This window comes from Ornithorhynchus anatinus, chromosome 1 (genome assembly GCF_004115215.2).
Source record: "Ornithorhynchus anatinus isolate Pmale09 chromosome 1, mOrnAna1.pri.v4, whole genome shotgun sequence".
Taxonomy (NCBI): Eukaryota; Metazoa; Chordata; class Mammalia; order Monotremata; family Ornithorhynchidae; genus Ornithorhynchus; species Ornithorhynchus anatinus.
In genome coordinates this window covers 124,379,706-124,392,022 of record NC_041728.1, presented here as the reverse complement: position 1 = coordinate 124,392,022, position 12,317 = coordinate 124,379,706, and the positions used below count along the sequence as shown (strand labels likewise).

Below are 12,317 nucleotides of genomic sequence, written 5' to 3'. Positions count from 1 at the left end.
CAGACAAGTGGTGGATCCAGGATTAGAACCCACAACCTCTGGTTCCCAAGCCTGTGCTCTTGCCATTAAGCCATGCTGCCTATAATAATGATGATGCTATTTGTTAAGCGCTTACTATGTGTCAAGCACTGCTCTAAGCACTGTGGGAGATACAAGGTTATCAGGTTGTCCCAGGTGGGGCTCACATACTTAATCCCCATTTTCCAGATGAGTTAATTGAGGCAAGTTAAGTGACTTGCCCAAAGTCACACAGTTGACAAGTGGTGGACCCAGGACCAGAACCCATGAACTCTGACTCCCAAGCCTGTGGTATTTCCACTAAGCCACGCTCAACTGCTATAGCACTCCCATGCTACCTAGACCTTAACCAGACACAACTCCTGCAGTAGCTATGTTAATAATGTATATACTCCAATACTTCCCCTATCTGAGTTTTATCTAAATAATAATTATGGTATTTGTTAAGTGCTTACTATGTGGCTCAGCGTGGCTCAGTGGAAAGAGCACGGGCTTTGGAGTCAGGGGTCATGAGTTCGAATCCCAGCTCTGGCACTTGTCAGCTGTGTGACTGTGGGCAAGTCACTTAACTTCTCTGTGCCTCAGTATCCTCATCTGTAAAATGGGGATTAAGATTGGGAACCCCACGTGGGAGAACCTGATTCCCCTGTGTCTACCCCAGCGCTTAGAACAGTGCTCTGCACACAGTAAGCGCTTAACAAATACCAACATTATTATTATTATTATGTGCAAAGCACTGTTCTAAGTGCTGGGCACTGTTCTAAGCACTTGGATACCTCCCCAACTAGACTATAAACTCCTCAAGGGCAGAATTTGCATGTTCTAACTTTTTTCCCAAGCATTTGGTACGATGCTTTGCACACGGTAGTTTGATGCTATTGATCCATTGACTGACTCATTGATTCACTGATGGATTTTTCTTACAATGAGGATGTGGACTTTGAACAAGGCTCACTGAAAAATGATTAACACTGTAAAACTGTGCATATGAACTCCAGGTCTTCCCCAGTTCTCTCTCTCTGGACTGAAACAATATTCCTGATTGTAGTGATTAAACCCAAAAGAGACAATGAACTTTGGCATTCCTGACCTTAAATGTCAGAAGCATTTGACCTTAGAGAAGCAGCATGGTTCAGTGGAAAGAGCACGGGCTTGGGAGTCAGAGGTTATGAGTTCCAACCCTGGCTCCGCCGCTCGTCAGCTGTGTGACTGTGGGCAAGTCACTTCACTTCTCTGGGCCTCAGTTACCTCATCTGTAAAATGGGGATTAAGACTGCGAGCCTCATGTGAGACAACCTGATGACCCTATATCTACCCCAGCACTTAGAACAGTGCTCTGCACATAGTAAGCACTTAACAAATACCAACATTATTATTATTATTATTATCATTAATAAATGTAAATAGATAGCAATACTGGTAAGGATATCAGTCAATCAAACAGCCTACTGTTTTTGAGTGGTTACTTTATGCAGAGCACTCTACTAAGCACTTGGGTGAATCCCCTGATCAGACTGTAAGCCCATCAAAAGGCAGGGACTGTCTCTGTTACCAATTTGTACATTCCAAGTGCTTAGTACAGTGCTCTGCACATAGTAAGCGCTCAATAAATACTATTAAATGAATGAATACAATACATCTGGTTGACATGACTCCTGCCCTAAAGAATCCTCAGCCTGACCTAATGGTTTGAACCCAGGCCTAGGAGTCAGAAGGACCTGGGTTCTTATCCCATCTATGGCACTTTTCTGCTAAATGATATTGGGCAAGTCACTTAACTTCTCTGTGCATCAGTTCCCTCATATGTAAAATGGGGATTAAGGCTATGAACCCCATATGGGACATAGACTTTGTCCAACCTAATTAGCTTGTATCTACCCCAGTGCTTAGTACAGTGCCTGGAACATAATAAACTATTGATGACATGAAAAAGGGAGCTTATATTCTAGCAGGGGAGGCAGACATTAAAATAAATCACAGGTAAAAGGAAAGAACCAAGGACAAGCCTGGGATTGAGAGGACCTGGGTTCTAATCCCAGCTCTGTCATTTAGGTGCTATGTGACCTTGGGCAAATTACTTCACATATTTGGACCTAAATTTCCGCATCTGTACAATGGGGATTGAATCCTCTTCCCTCCTACTGTGACCTTGGGCAAGTCACTTGCTTCTCTGTGCCTCTGTTCCTTCATCTGCAAAATGAGGATAAAGACAGTGAACTCTACATGGTACAGGGACAGTGTTTAACCTGATTATCTTATATTTATCCCAGCACTTAGAACAGCATGTGACACATAGTAAGCACTAAATAAATACCACAATTATTACTATTATCATCATTATTATTAGTTGTGAGCCTCATGGTGGGCAGGGACTAGGTCCAACATCACCAGTATCTACCTATCCCAGTGCTTAGTAGTGTTTTACACACACTGAGCACTTTAGAAATACCATGTAAAAAACAACAGCGTCAGACACTACTGTGCCCTCATTCCTTTGGTAACCACCATGGAAAATAATGGTCTACATTAATAAGCAAGGATCAGAATGTCTTGTGAAAACCTGGGGAAAAGCAATTAACAAAGTACAAAACAAAGATAGCAATAGCAACAATAACTAAAGTATTTAATTGTCTTCCACACAAAGTCAGACTTGGTGGAGGAAAAGGCATGAGTATTGAGTCAGAGATATCTGAGTACAAAAATGTAATTTGGATTGTAATTTAGAAGCGCATTTGAAAATAAGAATAAAGGCAATGAGTTTTCAATGAATTTCTTCAGAATTTTAAATAGTTGTTCTATTCTCAAAATCTTTGAAATGGCAGGCTTCTGCTTGAATTTGTATATATATGCGGTCCTTCATTTCTAAATTCAAGTGCATGTTTGAAATAAGAACCTTTTTGTATTCATTAATTTTGGCTCCCTGCAGGTCATACAGTCTTTTGCAGGAAAAGAGAGAATTTCTACTATAAAGAATTCTCACATCACTCTCGAAGGGTTGCAACTTCTGATGTGGTATGTGAGTCTTGTGCTTAGCACAAGTCAAGAGACCAATATTCTGTTACAGACAAAGGTTTTCAGGCTTTTAACAAAAAGACAAAGAAAGCATGATAGCATTTGAGTTGTACAAACACTTCTGCATCTCAGTTACCTAGCTTTTCCTAATTCTTTTGGTGGCATACATAACCCTTGCATTGAAATCTCTAAATCTCCATGCCAGGAATCCATTAAGGCAATGTGGCCCATATCTACCAGAGAATAATATGGGATACCTGAACAATGTTTTATGTCTCCTGGATTTAGACAGGATAAGAAGGTAAAAATCCTCAGAAATATTAATCAGATATAGCAAGATTCTTCTTGAGAGTCATTTGCTATCAAAATTCTTCTCCAACTTTCCACCCCACTGTTCCCTTCTCCACATCTCCCATAAAGGGGATGGAGTCTCCTATAACAATGATCCCCACAGCACCAACGTATATATCTATAATTCTATTTATTCATATTGATGCCTGCTTACTTGTTTCAATATCTGTCTCCCCACCTTCAGATTGTATGCCCATTGTGGGCAGGGATTATCTCTATTTTTGTATGGTATTTTCCAAGTGCTTAGTACAGTGCCCTGCACAGAGTAAGTGCTCAATAAATATGACTGAATGAATGAATAAATACAACTGAAATACCTTTCCTTCTATGTACTGGGGCATGGGTTACCACCAGCAAGTAATGGGACAGGGATGGCAACACATTGCAAAGTGCCAGACATGAGGGTTTTACTTACAGAACCCACTGATGCTTTGCCGTAGGGTCTTAACCCAGCAGACGGTGGTTTGGTAATCAATCAGTTGTGTGTATTAGGTCTGCCTCTGGCCTAGAATGGCCCCCTTCTTAATATATAACTTACGATAACTCTTCCCCACCTTCAAAGCCTTATTAAAAGCACATCCCCTCCAAGAGGTCTTCCCCAACTAAATCCTCATTTCCTCTTCTCCCACTCCCTTCTGCAACACTTATTATTCACTCCTCCTTCAGCCCCATCCCCTGTTTGTAATTTATTTTAATATCTGCCTTGCCCTCTAGATCATAAGCTCCTTGAGGGCAGGGATCATGTCTGCCAGCCCTACCATATTGTACTTTCCCAAGTGCTTCCTACGATGCTCTGCATTCATTCATTCAATTGTATTTATTGAATGTTTACTGTGTGCTGAGCACTGTACTAAACACTTGGAAAATACAATACAGCAGTAAAGAGAGACAATCCCTGACCACAATGGGCTTATGGAACCAAAAAATAATACAGGGCTGATTGGCTTGAAAAGAAGTCTTCAAAAGATGACTTGCATAGAGGTTTGGGAATACTCATTTGGAAAATTGTTCAGATAGTCCCTATTTTTCTCTGTACATATTTTATCCTCACACTTCTGGGACTCAGATTAGGTGAACTGTGAGAAAAAGCTTTTAACTTTGGATCAATTTTCAGTTATCACTTCAGACATCTAAGAGTCAAAGGTTTAAAATATTTAAAATCCGGCAGTTGTTTGGGAGAGGTAAATCCCATCAAATTCCTCAAGGAGAGTGAGTATAATGATTGGGCTGGTATTTTTTGTTTCTCTGGAGTCAAATTTTCATTTATAGACCTTAGGTAGAGGAAATGAAAGCAAGAGATTTTTTGCATGAAGCAAATTTCTTTTTCCACCTTAAATATTCTTTATTCTTTTCAATTAAAATGCCTTTAAGGTTGGAGAGATGTGTGAGGATAGAGAATGACATTTTAGAAATCGATCTGGACACCAGATAAGTATAGATTGGAGATGGAAGAGACTGGAGGCAAGAAGATAGTCAAAGAAGCTGAAGGAGGAAGGGTAGGAGAGAAGACGAGGAGGTGAGGAAGACAAGGGTGAGGTACAGAGAATAGGATAGATGGAGAGGGAGTATGAGCTGGGATTTAGTGGGAGAAGAGACAAGGTAAGTAGTAAGGAGAAAGCTTATTGAATGCCTTAAAATGGTAGCCACTGCTGTCTTCACTATCCATGTTAGCCAGCTTTTTACAGGATTTCTGCTGTTCTGGCCATCCAAAAGACTCTTCTCTTGTGATCCTTCATTAAGAAACAATTACCACTGATCCTGTTTTTGACTCTTTCTCCCCTGACCATGGTGAGTTGTGGGCTGGACTTTGTCAAAGGGCTTCCCTCCATAATAATACATATTCATCATTTACTTCACAAAATATCTCTGTGGCTCTTTGGAAAAAAACTGTGCTATTTCAATACAAAGAAAAGTATTATTTGTCTCTCCTGTTCATTCTATGGCAAGAGGAATTCTCTCTATTATTTCCACAGTGCCTTTTGTGGGCCGTTTTTTTTTTTCCTTGAGGTTTAGGCTTAGATTTCATTTCCCTGATTCAACATCAGTAGTCCTCCTGCGAGTTACTTATCACTTCCAAACAATTGAGCATTTTCACTGCTACGCAATCAACTTCTAAAAAGAAAGGAGAACCACTGTAAGTGTTTGGCGACTGCTGTCGGAAAGTTCAATGACTTCGAATGTCTGCCATGCATATTTCTTCAGCCCTAAACAAAGGCTCAGCTTGTGATGGATGAGGGGGAGTTACCATTTGGGAATGTACTTGTAGAAAGTGGGTGGGCTGGCTTCTTTGGCTGGAGTCCTGCGGCCAATTGACCAGGGCAACTTCAGGCTCAAACTGGACACACCCTTATACTGCTTGTCACCGATCACGATGGACAAAAGAGTAATTCTCTTGCCTTATTTTGATTTTGCAAATAAAACTTTACTTCAGTTAATCATATTTGTTGAAGGCTTACTGTGTGCAGAGTACTGTACTAAGAGCTGAGGGAAGTACAATAGAATGGAGTTAGTAGACACGTTCCCTCACCATTATGAGCTTACAGTCTAGAGAGGGAAACAGATATTGATATAAATGAATAAATTACAGAAATGTACTTAAGGGCTGTGGAGCTGAGGGTGGGGTGAATAAAGGGAACAAATCCAAGTGCCAGGGTGAGGCAGAACAGAGTAGGAGAAGAGGAAAGGGGGGCTTCGTGGGGGAAGGCCTCTTGGAAGAGATGTGCTTTTAATGAGGCTTTGGAGATAGGGAGAGTGATTGTCAGATAAGAAGAGGGAGGTCATTCCAGGGCAGAGGTAGGACATAGGCAAGAGAATAGTAGAGAGATAGATGAGTTGGAGATACTATGAGTAGGTTGGCATTAGAGGCGTGAAGTGTGTGGGCTGGGCTGGAGGAGGCAAGGTGATTGAGTTCTTTAAAGCCAATGGTAAGGAGTTTTTGTTTGTGGAGGAGAATGGGCAGTCACTGAGGGCTTTGGACGAGGGGGAAATGTGGACTGAACGGTTTTGTAGAAAAATGATCTGTGCATTAGAGCGAAGTATGGACTGAATTGGAGAGAAAGAGGAGGCAGGGAAGTCAGCAAGGCAGGTGATGCCGTAATCCAGGCAGGATACGTAAATGCTTGGATTAACATTATAGCAGTTTGGATGGAGAGGAAAGGGTGGATTTTAGTCATGTTGTGAAGGTTGAATAAACAGGATTTGGTGACAGATTGAATATGTAGTTTGAATGAGAGCGATGAGTTGAGGATAATAACGAGATTATGAGTTTGTGTTACAGGGAGAATGGTGGTAATGTCTACAATGACGGGAAAGTCAGGGTGAGGACAGGGTTTGGGTGGGAAGATGAAGAGTTCTGTTTTGGACATGCTAAATGGTCAGCAGATCATCGAAGAAGAGATGTCCTGAAGACAGGAGGAAATATGAGATTGCAGAAAAGGAGAAAGATCAGGGCTGGAGAAGCAGCTTGGTGTGGTGGATAAAGCAGGAGCCCAGGACAAGTTCATGGGTTCTAATCCCGGCTCAACCTCTTGTCTGCTGTGTGACCTTGGGCAAATCACTTCACTTGTCTGTGCCTCAGTGACCTCATTTGTAAAATGGGGATTGAGACCGCAAGCCCCAAATGGGACAGGGACTGTGTCCAATCCAAATTGCTTGTATCCACCCCAGCACTTAGTACAGTGCCTGGCACAAAGTAAGAACTTAACAAATACTATTATTATATACAGATTTGGGATTTTTAGTTGATTGTAATAGCTCAATTTCCCCCTGGTCCTCTCATTCATCCTCAGTATATCCCTGAAATATAATCAATCAATCAGTCAAATTTAATGAGAGTTTAGTATATGCCAAACACTGAACACTGTACTAAAAGAAAGAGCACAATTTAATAGACTTTCTAGGCGGGATCCCTTCCATCAAGGAACTTACAATCTAGTGTGGGAGACAGACATCAAAATAAATTACAATCAGGTGTGCATAGATCAGGATCAGATGGATGCATAAATAAGAATATACAATTGAATATATATGGTATATAGGTATAGTTAAGTGCTGGAACAATTATTATTTGTTTTGCTTACAAGCAAAAGTGGGCTGGCTTGATATGGAATGCAGGAATTATTATTAATTAAAACAAATAATAATAATAGTAAGCACTTACTATGTGATAAGCACTGGGGTAAATGCAAGATCATCATCCTCCTCATCATCATCATCATCCAGAACATCAAGCCCATAACCTTGGTGTTAACCTTGACTCACTTCTCTCATTCAACCCACACATTCCATTTGTCACCAAGTCTTGTCAGTTCTACCTTCACAACATTGCTAAATTCCTCCCTTTCCTCTGCACCCAAACAGCTTCCACACTGCTCCAAGCACTAACCCCATCCATCCATTCATTCATTCATTCAATCATACTTACTGAGCGCTTTCTGAGTGCAGGGCACTATACTAAGGGCTTAGAAAGTACAATTCCGCAACAAATAGAGATGATCCCTACCCAACAACAGGCTCATAGTCTAGAAGGGGAGAGACAGACAACAAAACAAAGCAAGTGGACAGGAATCAATAGCAACAATATAAATGGATAGAATTCTAGATATATACACATCATTAGTAAAATAAATAGAATAACAAGTTTGGGGGGGGAGAAGGGTGGACCAGAGGGAGGGAGTAGGGGTGATGGGGAGGGGAGGAGGAGCAGAGAAAAAGGAGGGCTCAGTCTGGAAAGTCCTCCTGGAGGAACCCAGTTCCTTTTGATTCCCAAGCTGGGGCTCTATCCATTAGGCCATGTTGCTTCTCTGTATGAATCAGCACCACCATTTTCCAGATGATGGAAATGAAAGCAGGAGTGTGATTTACCCAAGAACCTAGGGCAAGTCAGTGTCAGAGCTGGAATAAAGCCCAAATTATAATAGCAGTAATATTGGAGAAGCAGCATGACTCAATGGAAAGAGCCCGGGCTTGGGAGTCAGAGGTCATGGGTTCAAATACCAGCTCTGCCACCTGTCAGCTGTGTGACTGTGGGCAAGTCACTTTACTTCTCTATGCCTCAGTTCCCTCATCTGTAAAATGGGGATGAAGACTGTGAGATTCATGTGGGACAACCTGATTACCCTGTATCTAACCCAGGGCTTAGAACAGTGCTCTGCACATAGTAAGCACTTAACAAATACCAACATCATCATCCTAATATTTTAAATTTGCACAGTGGTTTTATTTTTTCAAAACTTCTCCTCATCAATTATCCTTATCCTTTTGATTTTTTTGTCTATACCCAGTGCCTAGCATATAGTAAGAAATTAATAAACACCTTAACTTGTAGAAGATGGGTGGCCTAGTGGAAAGATCATGGGCCTGGGAGTCTAAGGACCTATGCTCTAATCCAACATTTTCCACTTGCCTTCTGAGTGACTTTGGACAAGTCTTTTAACTTCTTATTGCCTCAGTTTCCCCTCTATAAAATGGTGATAAACTTCTACTCCTTCCTACTTTACTGTGAGAGGCAGAGGAGGACCTCAGGAAAGAGACTGAGAATGAGTAGCTAGAGTGATGAGGAGAATCAGGAGAAGACAGTGTCAGTGAAGCCGAGGTTGGATAATGTTTCCAGGAGAGGGGGTGGTCCACAGTGTCGAAAACAGCTGACACATTGAGGAGGATTAGGGTGGTGCAAAGGCCATTGTATTTTGCAAGAATAAGATCACTGGTGACCTTCAAGAGGGCAGTTTCATGTATACTTAAAGGGAAAGATAAAATTGGAGGAGAGGAAGTGGAGACAGCCAGTTCAGACAACTCATTCAAGGAATTTAGAGAGTAGTGGTAGAGGGGAGAAGGGACAATAAGTGGAGAGAGCTGTGAGCTAAGGGAGGGGTTTTTTAGGATAGGGGAGACATCAGCATGTTTGAAAGCAGTGGGGAAGAAGCCCTTGGAAAGTGAATAGTTGAAAATAACAGTTGTGAGGAAAGGAAGGGGGCAAGTGTTTTTATAAGTTACAAAGGGATAGGTACAAGTTATTTACAACTTCTTCCCAACACAAGGTGAGATAGCTAATAAGTCATATTCATCTAGAATAAAGCTCTTGGATAAAGGGCCCACCTGCATCAGTTATAATATTACTAGCCTATAGTAATAATAATGTTAAGCACTTACTTTGTGCCAGGCACTGTACTAAGCACTGGGGTGGATACAAGCAAACAAGGTTGGACACAGTCCCTGTCCCAAGTGGGGCTCCCAGTCTCAAACCCCATTTTACAGATGGAGGTAACTGAGACCCCAGAGAAGTGAAGTGACTTGCCCAAGGTCATACAGCATTCATTCATTCAATCATATTTATTGTGTGCATTTATCATGCTTACTGTTTGCAGAGTACTATACTAAGTATTTGGAAAGTACAATTCAGCATCAGCAGACAAGTGGAGGAGCATGGATTAGAACCCATGACCTTCTAACTCCCGGGCCTGTACTCTATCCTCTGAGGTGACAATTATCTGGTCTTCTACTAGACAGTCCAGTTTTCTGCCATTCTGCTCCCTGTCCTATATCCACTCAGCACCAGCTGGCTCTTCGGGTCACCAAAGGGGGGCTGGGAATCCGGGTGGTGCATGTGGGTGCTGTGTTCTCCAGAGCACAGGTGGGAGCTGGATGGGACCAGGGGTGGAATTCAGAAGCTGCAGGAACTTGTGGATGGTCATGGGGATTGTGATCAGGCAGGAATGAGGCAAGAGGGTGACGAGCTTAGGTTTGGGGCAGAGGTGTATAGATCCCTCACATCCTATGTTGGTGTGGACAATGAGGAGAACGAGGTGCTCCTCCTTTCACACCTCTTACTGCCTCTTCTTTCCCCTCTCTCCTGATTTCCTTTCTCTTTTTCCCTCTTGTTATCTTTTCCCTCTTCCCCTCCTTTGTATCTATCCCCTTGCATAGGTCCCTTCTTGGCATGGAGTAAGCAATTAAAAAAAAAACATAATTATTATTCTCTTTCTGTTTTCCAGCCTTCTCTCTTCCTCTTCCCTCTAGTTTTTCCTCCCATATTCCCTCTAAGCCCCCACTCCAATGCCCAGCCCCCTCAAAGTTCCACTTCCAAGTTTTTCCCCTCACTCAAAATGAAATGTTGATGCCCCTCTGGTCTCCTGTACCTGGGAACTGCCAGTGGCTGTTCTGTGTGAAATTCTCGAAACCCTACACTATGTCCTGAGACTTTTAGAAGTACTGCATCTTTAATTTCACCATACATTTGTGGGCATGCTTTTGAGGCCAAGAATCTGTCCTAGTCTGTACAAAGAAAATCAAAGACATGGCACCCTAGACTAGGGATCTTGCCAGTGCACAGAATGGGCAGAGTGTGAGCAACCAACCCCATTTTCACGATTCTTTTGAGGGAGGAAGAGGGAAAAAATGACCCCAAACCATTCATCCTGTAATAGCTTTGCCCTCAATGGGAAACACTAAAGCTTTGAAGAATAGCGCCGCACAATGAAATGCTTCTGGCGATTCCCACTGTATCCAGTCAGTTTGGTGAACATTAATAGACATTTGTAAGTAGTTCAAGTTGAAAATGAAACAATTAAATATTTCCATGTTTCTTCGGGAGCATCGAATCAAAACAAATGTTAATGCTGTCATTAGACAAATAAAACATCTGTAAGATATATACTGAATCCAAAGTGTGAAGGCAAAGAGCTTTTTGGATTAAGTTGGAAAGGTTACATCTAATCCTCTCATCTCTGACTGAATTATAGAATGTTTCGACAGCAGAGAAAAATTGCTGAGGTAAATACTGTCCTTACAGAGAAAGGTGTGTGCTGAATGAGCAATGTCTCTACATTTCTCCCTCTATTTGGTATTGCATGTAGGAAAGTTGGATGGCATATTTATTTTCTGATGCATGATTCCTTGCATAACACAGAGAGTTTTCTATTATCAGTAGCCCATTTTACTGTCTTAATAAATCCATAAATCTTCAGAGTTTATGTGGATTGAGACTTATGACTCTTCAGTCACATCTAAATGCAAGAATAGGATCTCATACCTTTGAATGCAAAAGGCATATATTAGTAAACATATGTGGATATATATATTTACAGAGCAATAGATATATTAATAGAGAGAGATGCATAAATAAAAGCTCAGGGAGAGAGAGGACTTGGATTGTAAAACTTTTTTAAAAATTGTGCCTCTATATAATTATGCCCTCTCTGTATTTCCGACAGTTAAGTACTCATATGCTGACATGGTTTGGAAATTTCTTACCTTGCAAAGTTTCAGAATCAGCCAGCATGCTAGATATGCTGACAGGGTAAATTTGGCCTTCAGATATTGGTCAGGTAACCGAGTGAGATACAGTTGTACAAAATCCAGCTCCTGCTGGGTAACCCCTTGGATATTAACACTCGCATCGTCCGCTTCAGTTCTTCCGAGATCTTCTTCTGAATCACCCGGACTGCTGTTACACTCCATTTCATCCAAGAATGTCCCTCCTATGGGACACAGCTCAGTTCTGTCCAAAATCCCAGCCAAGTCACTCTTCGGATCGGTGGTGATCGATCCTGCCTACTCATTCAAAACGAAACTTAGCTGGATCTTAACTGAAGTTGGTCTCAGATGGAACAAACTTTGTATAGTTTTGGAGGATTGGCTCACTGCCTCTCTCTTATTGAACAACCTCTTGCAATTGTGTGTACAACTACAAGATAAATATAGCACTGGTTAAAGAGCTCTGTCATACAGCACAAACACTTCTGCCGTTGCCAAGAGAGAAGAGAAGGAGTCCATTTATTTAAAGAGCAAGCTCCAGCATCAGGACTCCCCTGTAGCAGGGAGGGGGAAGAGAGAAAGAAGCTGTTATCTCTGAAATGTGATTTTTTTGCCAGTTATACTTCCTCCTAACAAGTCTCAGTTCCTCCAAGAAAAAGTGACCCAATGGAGGATTTTGGTTC

The 12,317-nt window shown here is 41.7% G+C and overlaps 1 protein-coding gene across 1 annotated transcript in view; it reads right to left on the bottom strand.

Annotated features, from left to right (window-relative positions):
* The window catches only part of ARHGEF4 (Rho guanine nucleotide exchange factor 4), a 558,628-nt gene extending 546,549 nt beyond the window's left edge, over positions 1–12,079 (bottom strand). Inside the window, exon 1 of the mRNA XM_029064183.2 lies at positions 11,632–12,079. Coding sequence (XP_028920016.2) covers positions 11,632–11,838 — 207 coding nt within the window. The 5' untranslated portion in view covers positions 11,839–12,079. The remainder of the gene's footprint in view (positions 1–11,631) is intronic.
* Positions 12,080–12,317: the final 238 nt, after the last annotated feature.